This window comes from Marmota monax, unplaced genomic scaffold (genome assembly GCF_021218885.2).
Source record: "Marmota monax isolate L192 unplaced genomic scaffold, Marmota_monax_Labrador192_F-V1.1 WCK01_AAM20220418_F8-fsc00068, whole genome shotgun sequence".
Taxonomy (NCBI): Eukaryota; Metazoa; Chordata; class Mammalia; order Rodentia; family Sciuridae; genus Marmota; species Marmota monax.
In genome coordinates this window covers 7,374,535-7,389,662 of record NW_026692352.1, presented here as the reverse complement: position 1 = coordinate 7,389,662, position 15,128 = coordinate 7,374,535, and the positions used below count along the sequence as shown (strand labels likewise).

The following is a 15,128-nucleotide window of genomic DNA, read 5'->3' as shown; positions in this document are numbered from 1 at the left end:
TTTATTTTTCTCTCTTCAGCATAATGTTGTCTTTGGGTTTGTCATATATAGCCTTTATGATGTTGAAGTAAGTTCTTTCTGTCCTAGTTTTTTCAGTGTTTTATCATAAATGGGTACTGAATTTTGTTGAAGGCTTTTTCTGAAACTTGTGGGAGGATCATGTGATTTTTGTTGTTAGTTCTTTATGTGATGAACTGTATTTTTTGATTTGTGTATGTTGAACCAGGCTTGCATCCCTGGTGATAAAACCAGCTTGATCATGGTGTATAATCTTCTTAATGTGTTTTTTATTGTAAATTGCTAATATTTTAATAAGAATTTTTGTCTTATGTTCATCAGGGATATAGGTCTGTAGTTTTCTTTCTTGATGTGTCTTTATCTGTTTTTGGTATGAGAGTGATTATTGGCTTTTTTGAATTTCAGAGTGTTCTTACATTTCTATTTCATAGGATAATTTGAGGAGGATTGGGGTTAGTTCTTCTTTAAAGGTATGGTATAACTGAGCTGAGAATCTATCTGGTTCTGGGCTTTACTTTGTTGGAAAGCTTTTTTTAATATTTATTTTTTAGTTGTAGTTGGACACAATACCTTTATTTTATTTATTTATTTATTTTTATGTGGTGCTGAGGATCGAACCCAGGGCCTTGCATATGCTAGGCAAGTGCTCTACCACTGAACCACAACCCCAGCCCCTGTTAGAAAGCTTTTAATTGCTACTTCAATATCACTGCTTGGTATTGGTTTGTTTAGGTTTTTTGTATCCTCCTGGTTCAATTTGGGTTGGTTATATGTGTCTTGAAATTTGTCAGTATCTTCTACATTTTCTATTTTATTGGAATATGGGTTTTCAGAATAGTTCCTAATGATTCTTTGGATTTCTGTGATGTCTTTGGTGTTATCTTCTCTTTTATCTCTAATTTTGTTGACTTAGGTCTTCTCTCTCTTTTGGTTGGTTTGAGGGCTTATCAGTCTTGTTTATCTTTTCAAAGAACCTACTCTTTGTTTCATTGATTCTTTGTATTTTTAAAATTTTCTATTTTATTAATTTTGTCTCTGATCTTAATGATGTCCTGTCTTCTACTGGTTTGGGAATTAGTTTTCTCTTGCTTTTCTAGGGTCTTTGGGTATAACATTAGATCATTTACTTGGAATCTTTCTGTTATTGTTATTTGGTAAGCATCAATGCTATAAACTTTTCTCTTAGAACTGCCTTCATACTGTCCCAGAGATTTTAATGTATTATCTTTGTTCCCATTTGTTTCTAAGAATTTTAAAATTTCTTTCCTGAGTTTTTCTATGATCCATTCCTCATTCTAAAGCATATTATTCAACTTCCATGTGTTAAAATATTTTCTGGGTTTTATTTTGTTATTTCTTTCCTTTTTAAAAAATAGTTTTTAAAACTTTTTTAAGTTGTAGATGGATACAATACCTTTATTTTGTTTGATTATTTTTATGTGGTGCTAAGGATTGTACCCAGTGTCTCACATGTGCCAGGCCAGTGCTCTACTACTGAACCACAACCCTAGCCCATATCTTGTTATTTATTTCTAATTTCATTCCACTATGATCAGATGAGATACAAGGAATTAGATCAGTATTTTTTTTCAGTATTTTCTAAGAGTTGTTTTTGTGGTCTAAAATATGGTCTGTTTTGGAGATTGTTCCATGAGCAGCTGAAAAGAAAGTGAATTAGCTGTTGTTGAATGAAATATTCTATAGATGTCTTTAAGCCCGTTTGATTTATAATATGTTTAGGCCTGAAAAGTCTACTTAGTTTATGCCTGGATGACCTATCTCTTGGTGAGAGACGTGTTGAATCACCAACATTATAGTATTGGGGTCTACTTGCATCTATATTTTGTAGGATTTCTTTTATTTAACTAGATACACTGCCATTTAGGATGTAAATATTTAGAGTCATTATATTTTTTGTTGGATAATTCCCTTAAGCAGTATGAAGTGACCTTCTTTGTCTCTCCTGATTAATTTTGGCTTGAAGTCTATTTTGTCAGATATGAAAGTAGCTACTCCTGCTTACTTTCATCCTCCATAAGCATGGAATATATCTATTCCAGTTCTTTCACTTTCAGACTAGATATATTTGCTTATACGGTGAGTCTCTTGTAAACAACATACGGTAGGGTTTTATTTTTTAATAAAACTCTGCCAATCTTTTTTAAAAATACCTTTATTTTACTTATTTATTTTTATGTGGTGCTGAGGATCGAACCCAGCACCATGCATATGCTGCACAAGTGCTCTACTGCTGAACCACAACCCCAGCCCCAGTCTATGTCTTTTAATTGGAGAGTTCAGACCATTTACATTTCTTCTTGTGCAATATTTCATTCAGTATTTTCTGTAGTACTGGCTAATGACTAATTCTGTAGTAATATGTTCTTTTAGTTTCTGCTTATTTTGGAAGGTTTTTATTTCATCTTCAGTTCTGAAGAATAATTATTCTGAATATAGAATTCTTGTTTGGCACTCATTGTCTTTCAGAGTTTGTTTATATTTCAAGCCCTCCTGGCTTTTAGAGTCTAGACTGAGAGATTAGAGGAAAGTCTAAACAGCTTACCTCTAACTGGGACCTGACATTTTTCTCTTGCAACCTTTGAAATTTTATACTTATTTATATGTTAGCCATTTTAATTATTTCTTTGGAGCATATAATTTTTTAAACCTTGTCTGTTTGGGATTCTAAAGGCCTCTTGTATTTAAATTTCTGTCTCATTCCTAAGGCTTGGAAATTTTTCTGAAATTATTTCTCTGAAAAGATTGTACATTACTTTAGTTTATATCTTGGGGTTTCCTTTTGTACCAGTAATTGTTAGATTTGGTCTCAATGTTGACCCAGATTTCTTGAATATTCTGGTCATGGATTTTTATCTTTATTGTTGACTTTGTTTTCGATATTGTATACTTTGTTTTTGAGGCCTGAAAATCTGTCTTCTGTGTAGTCTGATCTTTGATGATTCTTTCAACTGAATTTTTAATTTGACCTTTTGAATCCTTCATTTCTAGGATTTCTGTTTGGTTCTTTTTCAGAATCCCTCTATTGGAGAGTGATTTCACTTCCTGTATTTTCTCTCTTAAAGTTTATTCCATATATCTTCTTTTAGTCCATTGAACATTTTAACTGTCAACTTTGTAAATTCTTTACCTGGCATTTCCTCCACTGTGGTGTTAGTGGAATCATTTGTGTTGTGATCTATTTGGGATGGTTTGTTCCCCTCTTTTTTCATATTGCTAGTATTTTTACCCATATTCTGGGATGATTATCTCTCCTACTTTTATATGAAGGACTTTTTAATGAACTTATTTCTCTTCACTAAGTGCCCCAGGCTGGGCAAATATCTGTCATTATTCACATTCAACATGCATCTTCTGCTATGCCTGATATCTGGTACCACTTTGAGAAAAGAGAGAAATTCCTTTTAGCTGCAGTTAGTTTAGAACAAAGCTATTAAAAAACTGATGGAAAGGGGTTGGAGTTGTAGTTCAGTGGTAGAGCAATTGCCTAGCTTGTGTGAAGCACTGGGTTCAATTTTCAGCACCACATATAAATAAAATTAATAAAAGTCCATCAACATCTAAAACAATTTTAAAGAAGCTGATTGAAAATGTCTGCACAATTTCACTAATGCAATTATGGGGGTAGTAGAGTTATTGAACATATTGAGAAATTAGATATCATTGATAGTAAAATTACTATTATATAGTGGTTAAACCATGAATACTTCAAAAATTTGCAAATTATCCTTGTGCAGGACCATGCAATTTTCCCTATCACTCCAATTTTAATATAGTTGGTTTTTTTTCAGCATTTGAAATATGTTCCTGGTATAGAGTGCTTGCCTAGCATATGTTCTGGGTTCAATCTCCAGAGCTTCCTGCCAGAAATGTTGTTCCATAGTTTCCTATCTTGTTTAATTTTTAATGAAAAGTTTTATGCCTTCCCCTGCCCCTGGCTACTTTTGATGTCTGAACTTTATTTTTATCATCAGCTTTTCACCAATTCAGTTAATAATGATTCTTAATACTGTGTGTGTGTGTGTCCTGTGTTCAAGCTTCCTGAGATTCATTAAGCATCTTGGATGTGCTAACGTATGATTTTCATCAAAAAAATTAAAACTTTTTGTTTCTTTAAATATTTTTTCTGTTCCTTGCAACTTTTTAGGACTTTGTTTACACATATAATACTGCTTGATTATAATTCTGCTTGATATTGCCTTCCAGGTCTTTGTTATATATACCTTGTTATTTTTTTATGTCATTATATCCATATTTCATTTGGGGATACATACATGAACACTTGTACATGTATGAATGTATATGTGTGTGTGTGTATATATGTATATACACACATATATGAATATTTATATTCATTTGTGTGCATGTTTTGTACTGGGATTTGAACCCAGGGTCTCATATGTGATAGATAATCGCTCTAACACTAAGCAACTCCATATTCCTTTTTTTTAATTGATTTTTTAAAAAATGACAGCAGAATGCATTACAATTCTTATTATGCATATATACCACAATTTTTCATATCTCTGTTTGTATATAAAGTATATTGATACCCAATTCATGTCTTCATGCATGTACTTTGGATAATGATGTCTATCACATTCCAACATCCTTGTTAATCCCCTGCCCCCTCCCTTTCCCTCCCATCCCTCTTCCCTATTTAGAATTCATCTAATCCTCCCATGATCCCCCTCCCTATACCACTATGAGTTGGCCTCCTTATATCAGAGAAAACATTTGGCATTTTTTTTTGGGGGGGGGATTGGCTAACCTCACTTACATTATCTTCTCCAACACCATCCATTTACCTGCAAATGCCATGATTTTATTCTCTTTTATTGCTGAGTAAAATTCCATTGTGTATATATGCCACATTTTTTTATCCATTCATCCACTGAAGGGCATCTAGGTTGGTTCCACAATTTAGCTGTTGTGAATTGTGTTACTGTAAACATTGATGTGGCTGTGTCCCTGTAGGATGCTGGTTTTAAGTCCTTTGAGTATAGACAAAGGAGAGGGATACCTGGGTCAAATGGGGGTTCCATTCCCAGATTTCCAAGGAATCTCCATACTGCTTTCCATATTGGCTGTACCAATTTGCAGTCCCACCAGCAAGGTATGAATGTGCCTTTTTCCCTACAACCTTGCCAGCACTTATTATTGTTTGTATTCTTAATAGCTGCCATTCTGACTGGAGTGAGATGATATCTTAGAGTAGTTTTGATTTGCATTTCTCTAATTGCTAGAGATACTGAGCATTTTTTAATATATTTATTGATTGATTGTATAACCTCTTTTGAGAAATGTCTGTTCAGGTCCTTGGCCCATTTGTTGATTGGGTTATTTGTTTTTTTCATGTTAAGCTTTTTCTTAAAGGATTTTTTCTTTTTTTCAGAAGATTTATCACTGACATACAGAAATTTTTTCTTTTTATCAGAGGATTTGTCACTGATATACAGAAATTCCTTTGATTTATGGGTGTTGATTTTATATCCTGCTACTTTGATGAATTCATTTGCTAGTTCTAGAAGTTTTTCTTTACATACCCTAGAGATTAGTGCTCTATCTGATGTGTGAGGGGTAAAAATTTGCTGCTAGGATGTAGGCTCTCTGTTCACCTCACAGATTGTTTCTTTGGCTGAGAAGAAACTTTTTAGTTTGATTCCATCCCATTATTGATTCTTGGTTTTAATTCTTGTGCTATAAGTGTTTTATTAAGGAAGTTGGGGCCTAATCCCACATAATGAAGATTAGGGCCTACTTTTTCTTCTATTATACGCAGAGTCTTTGGTTTAATTCCTAGGACCTTGATCCACTTTGAGTTAAGTTTTGTGCATGGTGAGAGATAGGGGTTTAATTTCATTTTGTTGCATATGGATTTCTAGTTTTCCCAGCACCATTTGTTGAAGATGCTGTCTTTTCTCCAGTGCATGTTTTTGGCAGCTTTGTCTAACATAAGATACTTGTAATTTTGTGGATTAATCTCTGTGTCCTCTATTCTGTACCATTGGTCTACCAGTCTGTTTTGGTGCCAATACCATGCTGTTTTTGTTACTATTGCTGTGTAGTATAGTTTAAGATCTGGTATAGCGATGCCACCTGCTTCACTCTTCCTGCTAAGGATTGCTTTAGCTATTCTGGGTCTCTTATTTTTTCAGATGAATTTCATGATTGCTTTTTCTAATTCTATGAGGAATGCCATTGGGATTTTGATCAGAATTGCATTAAATCTGAATAGTGCTTCTGGAAGTAAGGTCATTTTGATAATATTAATTCTGCCTATCCAAGAGCAAGGTAGATCTTTCCATCTTCTAAGGTCTTCTTTGATTTTTCTCTTTAGGGTTCTATAGTTTTCATTGTATAGATCTTTCACCTCTTTCGTTGATTCCCAAGTATCTTTTTTTTTTTTTTTGAGGTTATTGTGAACGGGATAGTTTTCCTCATTTCCTTCACACAGGATTTGTCACTGATTTACAGAAATGCCTTTGATTTATGGATGTTGATTTTATATCCTGCTTCTTTGCTGAATTCATTTGCTAGCTCTAGAAGTTTTCTGGTGGAATTTTTTTTGGGTCTTCTAGGTATAGAATCATATCATCAGCAAATAGTGATAATTTAAGTTCTTCTTTTCCTATACATATCCCTTTAATTTTTTTCATCTGTCCAATTGCTCTGGCCAGTGTTTCAAGAACTATGTTGAATAGAAGTGGTAAAAGAGGGCATCCCTGTCTTGTTCCAGTTTTTAGAGAGAATGCCTTTAATTTTTCTCCATTTAGAATGATGTTGGCCTGAGGTTTAGCATAGATAGCCTTTATGATGTTGAGATATGTTCCTATTATCCCTAGCTTTTCTAGTGTTTTGAACATAAAGGGGTGCTGTATTTTGTCAAATGCTTTTTCTGCGTCTATTGAGATGATAACATGATTCTTAAAGATATCTTTAAGTCTATTGATGTAATGAATTACATTTATTGATTTTTGTATGTTGAACCAACCTTTCATCCCTGGGATGAATCCCACTTGATCATGGTGCACAATCTTTTTGATATGTTTTTGTATTCGATTTGCCAGCATTTTATTGAGAATTTTTTTGCATCTATGTTCATTAGAGATATTGGTCTGAAGTTTTTTTTTTCTTCAATGTGTCTTTGCCTGGTTTTGGGATCAGGGTGATATTGGCCTCATAGAATGAGTTTGGAAGTGCTGCCTCTTTTTCTATTTCCTGAAATAAATTGAAGAGTATTGGTATTAGTTCTTCTTCTCAACTGTGTGTCCATCTGGTCCTGGGCATTTCTTGGTTGGTAAGCTTCTAATGATGTCTTCTATTTCATCAGTTGATATTGGTCTGTTTAAATTGTGTATATTTTCCTAATTCAATCTGGGCAAATCGTATGCTTTGAGAAATTTGTCAATGCCTTTGATGTCTTCTATTTTATTGGAGTATAAGATTTCAAAATAATTTCTAATTATCCTCTGTGTTTCTGTAGTGTCTGTTGTGATATTACCTTTTTCATCAAGTAGCTGGTAATTTGAGTTCTCTCTCTCTCTTTCTCTTCATTAGCGTGGCAAGGATCTGTCAATTTTTTTTTTTTTTTTTTTTTTTTTTTAATAAGGATCTGTCAATTTTATTTATTTTTTCAAACAACCAACTTTTTGTTTTTTCAGTTTTTTCAATTGTTTCTTGTTTTTATTTCATTGATTTCAGTTCTAATTTTAATTATTTCTTGCCTTCTACTGCTTTTGCTGCTGATGTGTTCTTCTTTTTCTAAGGCTTTGAGATGTAGTGTGAGGTCATTTATTTGTTGACTTTTTCTTCTTTTAAAGAATGAACGCCATGCAATGAATTTTCCTCTTAGTACTGCTTTCATAGTGTCCCAGAGATTTTGATATGTTGTGTCTATATTCTCATTTACTTCTAAGAATTTTTTAATCTCCTCCTTGATGTCTTCTGCAACCCATTGTTCCTTCAGAAGCATATTGTTTAGTCTCCAGGTGATGGAGAAATTTTTATTTTTTATTTTGTCATTGATTTCCAATTTCATTCCATTATGATCTGATAAAATACATGGTAGTATCTTTACTTTTTTGTATTTGCCAAAAGTTGCTTTGTGGCATAGTATATGGTCTATTTTAGAGGCAGGGTTCTAGGTCCCCACAATCATACTAAGAAGTCTTCCACAGATTTTTCTCTAGAACCCTGCCTTGTCCTTATCCCCTTCACTTTATTCTCAGGCCACTATTGCTTTCCCAATGTCAGAAAGGTTGTAAATAGGGAAGCTACTCTTTTCCCATCACTAGTATGATTATAACATGAAAGATTGATCCCTGGGCCAGAAAAATATTGATATTGAGGTGTAAATGACTGGTTCTTAGGCCTTTGTTGAGATTTGTGAGAGAGTAAAGAGTCCTAGAAAGACTTTGAACCTTGAAAGGCTTTCTGGGGATTCTGTCTGACAGGATGGCTAAGTTTAGAATGTCTACCCCTTCCCACTTATCTCCCTCTACCTACAGTTTTGATCATGTGCCTTATCTCATGCATGACTATGACCTGAGACGAACAACCAATATCAAGGAAGTTCTGCCTGAAGATGCCTTTAAACACCCTGCCTTTTTCACTTGGGATTTTCTAAAGACTCTAAATGCTGGTAAATGGTTTATAAAACCAGAGGTAAGACACATTCCTCAGTTCTATAAACTTGGATTGTATTCCTGTTTTGTTTGAATTAATTTGTTGCCCCTGGAGATAAAGGTAAAGATAGACAAGTGTACACACAATTTCATCCTAGTTTGGTAGCAGGGTGAAGGGCTTTTCTGGTAATGCAGTGAGTCTGATTGCTGCTCTCTACATTCACAGAAAGTCTGAAAATAACCTTGTAAACTTATTCTTGTCATTTAATTCCTATTTACACAAGTATTTTATAAACTTTGATAGTGTGCCCACTGTGTATGTAGTATTTTCTTAGGTATTTTGAATAGCTCACCGTCTTATATATTATGCAGACTGAGAATCATATTTATACTTTGTAGAAGACTTTTTTTTTTCTTTTGGTGATATGAGGATTGAACCTGGGACTCTGCCACTGAGCTATTTTCCCAGCCTGGAAACATATTTATTCTTGATTCCTTCTTTCTATTCAACAAATAGATATTGAGTACCTACTGGGTACTAAGCATATGAAATATAATGATGAATAAGCATACCTCCAGCCCTAATGCAGTTCACAAGGTAAGTGTAAACACAAAATTATGATACATTGTGATAAGTGCCAATCTAGAGTTAATTTCAGTTTTTTCAGGAACATGCAAGAATAATTTCTAGTTCGGTTTGAGGGATGAGGATGGCTGATTCTGGAAGGAGTAGGCTACTAATGGGTATAGTAAAATATAAAGCCTGTACTGTGTAAAATGTAGTTTTGAAGCAAGAGTTGAGTAGTTCGCCTTGAGGAAGTCAAAGAATGCAGAGATACCATTTGTGCTAAGGGGAGATCATTACTAAAGAGAACTATGGGCAATGGTGGTGATGTGTTTCAGAGGTTACATTATAGAGTGTGTGCGTACACGTGTGTTTGTATGTGTGTGGGGGGAGATACATAGATAGAGAAGGAAGGGATAGGGATAGGGAATAGTTTAGGAAAAGAATCAGGAAAACATGTTGATGGAAGATTATAGCAATTCTTAAATAAAAAGTTCTTAAATAACAAGTTAGCTTAGAATTATCTTTTGAGTGTTTTGTTTTTAGGGTTATTTTGTTCATTTTTGTTTTTGTTTCCTTTTTGTGGGTCTGGGGATTGAATCCAGGAACCACTGAGCTGAATCTCCAGCACTTTTTATCTTTTTATTTTGAAACAGGAGCTCTCTAAATTGCCCAGGTTGGCCTCAAACTTGTCATCCTTCTACCTTAGCCTCCCAAGTAACTGGGATTACCAAAGTGTGCGCCACTGCACCCAGTCCTTTGGGGTATTTGAAAATGGGTAAAAAGTCAGATTTTCATTTTATAAAGATCAAATCTGTCTTCTCAGGATAAAGAAAACAAAACAACTTATATTTTCTAGTCTATCTTATAGCTAGGGATAATACATGTGACATAGGTTCTGCCCAGATACACTCAAATTTGAGACTGATTTTGAAAATAGACATTTCACTATGATAGATATTAGGCATCCATATTGATAGCACATGTGACAATAGAGATACCAGAGTATGTGGGGTGTATCAATTGTGGTAATAACTCCCTTATCAGGTAGCTGTAAATAAAGAAAAAATATTAAGGTTTTTAAAAATGGTGTACTAAGAGTGAAATGGAATTTTATTTAAGTTTGATGTTAATCTTGAAAGTTATTTGATTGTGTTTCACACAAAAATAGTGAAAAGTTAGTGAAGCATTATGTTAAAATAGACTTTAGAGACTCCACTTCAGATTTTTTCTACTAGCTAGTGTTAATATAAGAGATAGTTTCAAGTAGATTTATAATAACCATAGCTCCTTAAAATATTTGTTCTCATAGGAGTACATAGCCTATAAATGCTGTTTCCTTATGTGTAGATAATGGGGTTTCTCTGATATTCCAGGTTTCTATGCATATGTAGGCCATGTAATATGTCTCATCATACATGAATACATGAACACATAAAATCTAGATATATACATCAGCATACATATATTGGATTAGCTAGCCATAATTGATGTTTTGGCAATGGGTATTGTAGATGAAAGGGCTGTTAGATATCTGATGTATGATGTATTGCTTATAAAAGTCTCATTAGGATTTTAAGAATTAAATTTACTTTTAAAATTGAGCCAATGTTTCATCATTCTGAGATTTTTGATGGAGTAGTAGTTTGATGAATGAATGGCTGATGATTTTAGTTAATATGTGATTTTTCTTGTTGGTTCTTAGAACTAGAGTCTCTCTTTTATAGAGACAATAATAGTCATTTTTCTTGTCAGTGGTCATGGTTAGATACCATATAGGAACTAGAATATTTAATATTTTAATTAAATATAATGTTTCATTATATTGTTAGTGTGCTAATGAGGAATATCCTGAAATCAGGGATTCAAATAAGATTATTTGGGGGACTTTAGGTTTGTTTGAGGTGCTTTCTTTGTTTTCATACTGTGTGGTCAGCAGGTGGTTGAAAGGATATTATCATATGATTTAAATGATTTCATGGTTGGGTAATTTTTACAGCAAAGAACTTAAAAATAAAGATTATTCTGATGATTATTGGCATAGGTATGATTAATTGATGATGGTTATAAATTAGTCATTATTCATTAGTATATTTATTGTTCTTGAGATTACTTGTGAAAATCAGTCTGCGTGGTAGTAACCTTTTTGTTACTGTAACAAATATCTGAGGTAATCAACTTTAATGAGAAAAGGTTTATTTTGGCTCACAGTTTTAGTGGTTTCAGTCCATGATCAATTGGCTCTGTTGGTTTGGGCCTGTGGCAAGGCAGCACATCATGGTGGGAAACATGTGGCAGAGCAAAAACATTCACCTTATAACTGTGAAGTAAAAAGGAAAAAGAAGAAGGGACTGGATCCCACAATTCCCTTCAAGGTGTACCCTGCAGTGACCTGAGACCTCCCACAGGATCTCTGTCTCTGAAAGATTCCACCACTTCCCAATAGTACCACTCTAGGTGAAAAAGCTTTTAACACATGGGGCTTCAGAGGACATTCCAGATCCAATCTGATGGATAATGAAATAAGAATAAATACAAAAAGTCTGGGAGTTGTTCCTAAAAGCTCAGCCAAATTCCTGTTTCTTTTTTTGTTTGTTTTATTTTTTTATTTATACATGACAGTAGACTGTATTGCGGCAAATTATACCTACATAGAGTATAACTTATTTTAATTAGGATCCTATTCTTGTGGTTGTACATGATGCAGATTTACTCTGACTGTATATTCAAATGCAAGGCTAGGAAAGTTATGTCCAATTAATTCTACCATCCTTCCTATTCCCCTCTCCTTCCTTCCCTTGTTCCCCTTTGTCTAATCCAATGAATCTATTCTTCCCCTCTCCCCACCCTCCCTTGTTTTGGGTTAGCTTCCACATATCAGAGAGAACATTTGGCCTTTGCTTTTTGGGGATTGGCTTATTTCACTTAGCATGAAAGTCTCACTTCTATTCATTTACCAGCAAATGCTATAATTTCATCCCTCTTTATGGCTGAGTAATATTCCATTATGTATGTATACCACATTTTATTTATCCATTCATCCATTGACGAGCACCTAGGTTGTTCCCATAGCTTGGCTATTGTGAATGGAGCTGCTATGAACATTGATGTGGCTGTGTCATTGTAGTATGCTGATTTTAAGTCCTTTGGGTATAGACCAAGGAGTGGGATAAGTGGCTCAAATGGTGGTTCCATTCCAAGTTTTCTAAGGAATCTTCATACTGCTTTCCATAGCGGTTGCACCAGTTTGCAATCCCACCAATAATGTATGAAAGTACCTTTCTCCCCACATCCTCGCCAACATTGATTGTTACTTGTATTCTTGATAATTGGCATTCTAACAGGAGTGAGATAGAATCTTAGTGTAGTTTTAATTTGCATTTCACTAATTACTAAAGATGTTGAACATCTTTTCATATATTTTTGACCATTTGTATTTCTTCTGTAAAGTGCTTGCAAATTCCTGTTTCTTCAGCCCAACCAACATTTGTGGAATTCTTGTATTCATTAGGAAAGTTTCATTTTCACAATGACACAGATACAATATTCTTACAAATAACATGAGTCCAGCTTTTGTTTTAGCACATTAATGAGGAACTAGGCAGGATGTCAAACCCACTCAAAAGAGAAGTAAGAAATCAACCAGTGGAACAAAGAAAATCTGAAATTAGATTGCTAAGTTAGACACATACTTGGTTAATATACTAAATGCCAAAAAAGTCATAATTTGAGGGGTTGACTTCCACAAAAGAAATCATTCACATTGTTATTAGACAAAAATCATTTTTGTTTTCATCAGTTTCCTCAATAACATCTAACTTTACATAATCAGGGCTCTGATCAGAAGTAAAGAGGAATTCAAACAGAAGTACATTCCCCTAAGTATCAGATAGATAATCTTCAGTTGTTCTTAATATCTGCCATGATATTTTGATATGAAGCAACAACTACTTGCCTTATTTTTAAGTTTTGAATAATTTAAGTTTTCTGTTTTATCATAATTTATATTGATTATTTAGAAGCTTATCTCATTGTAATTTTGTGATATTTTGCTTTATTAATTGACATAGGTGCAGTAAGAAGGATCAATTAATACACATAAGGTTCCTTGTTATGTATGTAATCAGATGTCTAGAGTTAGATTGTATTAAACAACTACTAAGGCCATTAAGTTAGGGTCTAGAGATTATTTAGGTGTTTCTTTTTTGGTGATACTGGGGATTGAACCCAGGGTTGCTGTACCACTGAACTATGTCCCCAGCCCTTTTATTTTGAGACAGGATCTTGCTAAGTTGCTGAGGCTGGCCTTAAACTTGCAATCCTCCTGCCTCAGCCCCTGGAGTAACTGTGATTATAGGCATGTGCCACCACACCCACCTAGAGTTTCATTTTTAATAGTACCTACCATTTCAGAGATCTTTTACTTACAAAATAAGAAGTTAATTTCCATAGTATTTCACTTATATCTTTATAAATGTAGGCAAATTTGCTTTCCTTTTTATGCTAGGCTGTCACTTTCCTTACTATCTGTAATGTTGGGATGGTATACAACAGATAGCAGATAGTTTGCTGAGGAAGGCTAATCAACATTTGTTCCAACTATAAATTATATCTATATAAAATTTTTAAAATATTTATTTCTTTTAGTTGTACACAATGCCTTTATTTTTACTTATTTATTTTTATGTGGTGCTGAGGATCGAATCCAGGGCCTTGCACGCACCGGGCGAGTGCTCTACCACTGAGCCACAACCCCAGCCCCTATATCTGTGTTTTTGACAGGGTCATGGAGTTTGTCATACCTGGTTGAATACAATATGTTCTTAAATACTATCCTCCAGATATGGCCTTGATTGCACACTTTATCCAGTTATAATTCAAGAAAGGAGGGCATATTTTTATTGAACCTAAGCAAATTAAACCTTAGTAGTGCCAAGAGAAGTAGAGAAGAAGTAAAAATATTTCTTTCTGCATTCCAAGGAGTAGTGAGAGATGATATTAAATTCAAAGAATATTTATCACGAGCAAATGAGTCAGAGGAAGTTTTTTTAAAGTCTTTCTCTTATGCCCACCAGAAAATAGAACATTAAAACAATTACCAACAAAGTTCAAAATTAATAGTCTTAATTAGATTGCACGTATCCATTCATTTAGTCTGGTGTAGTTAATGTCTTCCTACATATTGGATTATCAGTCTGCTTCACAAAGCTCCAGATCCATAGACCTTGGAAATCTTGACTAATTCTCCTGATAAAGACTGATTAGTGTGTACTAGAGAAGGCAATGTCATCTTACATTGGGAAGCCTATTTCTATTTATTTACTTCTTGCAGTATCAGTAGATAAGTATATGTGTCACAGTCCTTTCAGCTAAGATTTTGAGTCTGTCATTTCCAAATTCTAGTCTGTATCTTAGAGAAGAAATCTTAAGACAAAAATTGGAATAGAGTAGAAAATATTTGATGGTAACAAACTGAATTAGTCTGGTTAATTTATTATGGTAAGCAACAATATCAGAAAGCAGAAGAGAAGTTTGGATATATAGCTCAGTTGGTAAAGTGCTTGCCTTGTATGCACAAGGCCCTGGGTTCAATCCCCAGCACCACAAAAAAAAAAAAGAAGAAGAAGAAGAAGAAGAAGAAAATGCTCTATTAATAGAGTATGAGAATTTACAGATATCTTGGTACTTTCAATCCATCCTTTTATCTCTATAATTTTGTGTGTAGAGCTCCTTTTTTTATATTTTACAGTTCCTGCCACATTGAGGACTTAAAAACTACAATATCTGAGATTAAAAATTCACAGGATGTTTATGAAGGATATTGGTTTGTAGTTTTCTTTTCTAATATAGTTGTAATCTGGATTTGATATTAGGGTAATGCTGGGCTCATAATATGAGTT

The 15,128-nt window shown here is 33.9% G+C and overlaps 1 protein-coding gene across 1 annotated transcript in view; it reads left to right on the top strand.

Annotated features, from left to right (window-relative positions):
• The window catches only part of Gdpd4 (glycerophosphodiester phosphodiesterase domain containing 4), a 100,797-nt gene that overhangs the window by 51,282 nt on the left and 34,387 nt on the right, over positions 1–15,128 (top strand). Inside the window, exon 9 of the mRNA XM_046442135.1 lies at positions 8,547–8,703. Coding sequence (XP_046298091.1) covers positions 8,547–8,703 — 157 coding nt within the window. The remainder of the gene's footprint in view (positions 1–8,546; positions 8,704–15,128) is intronic.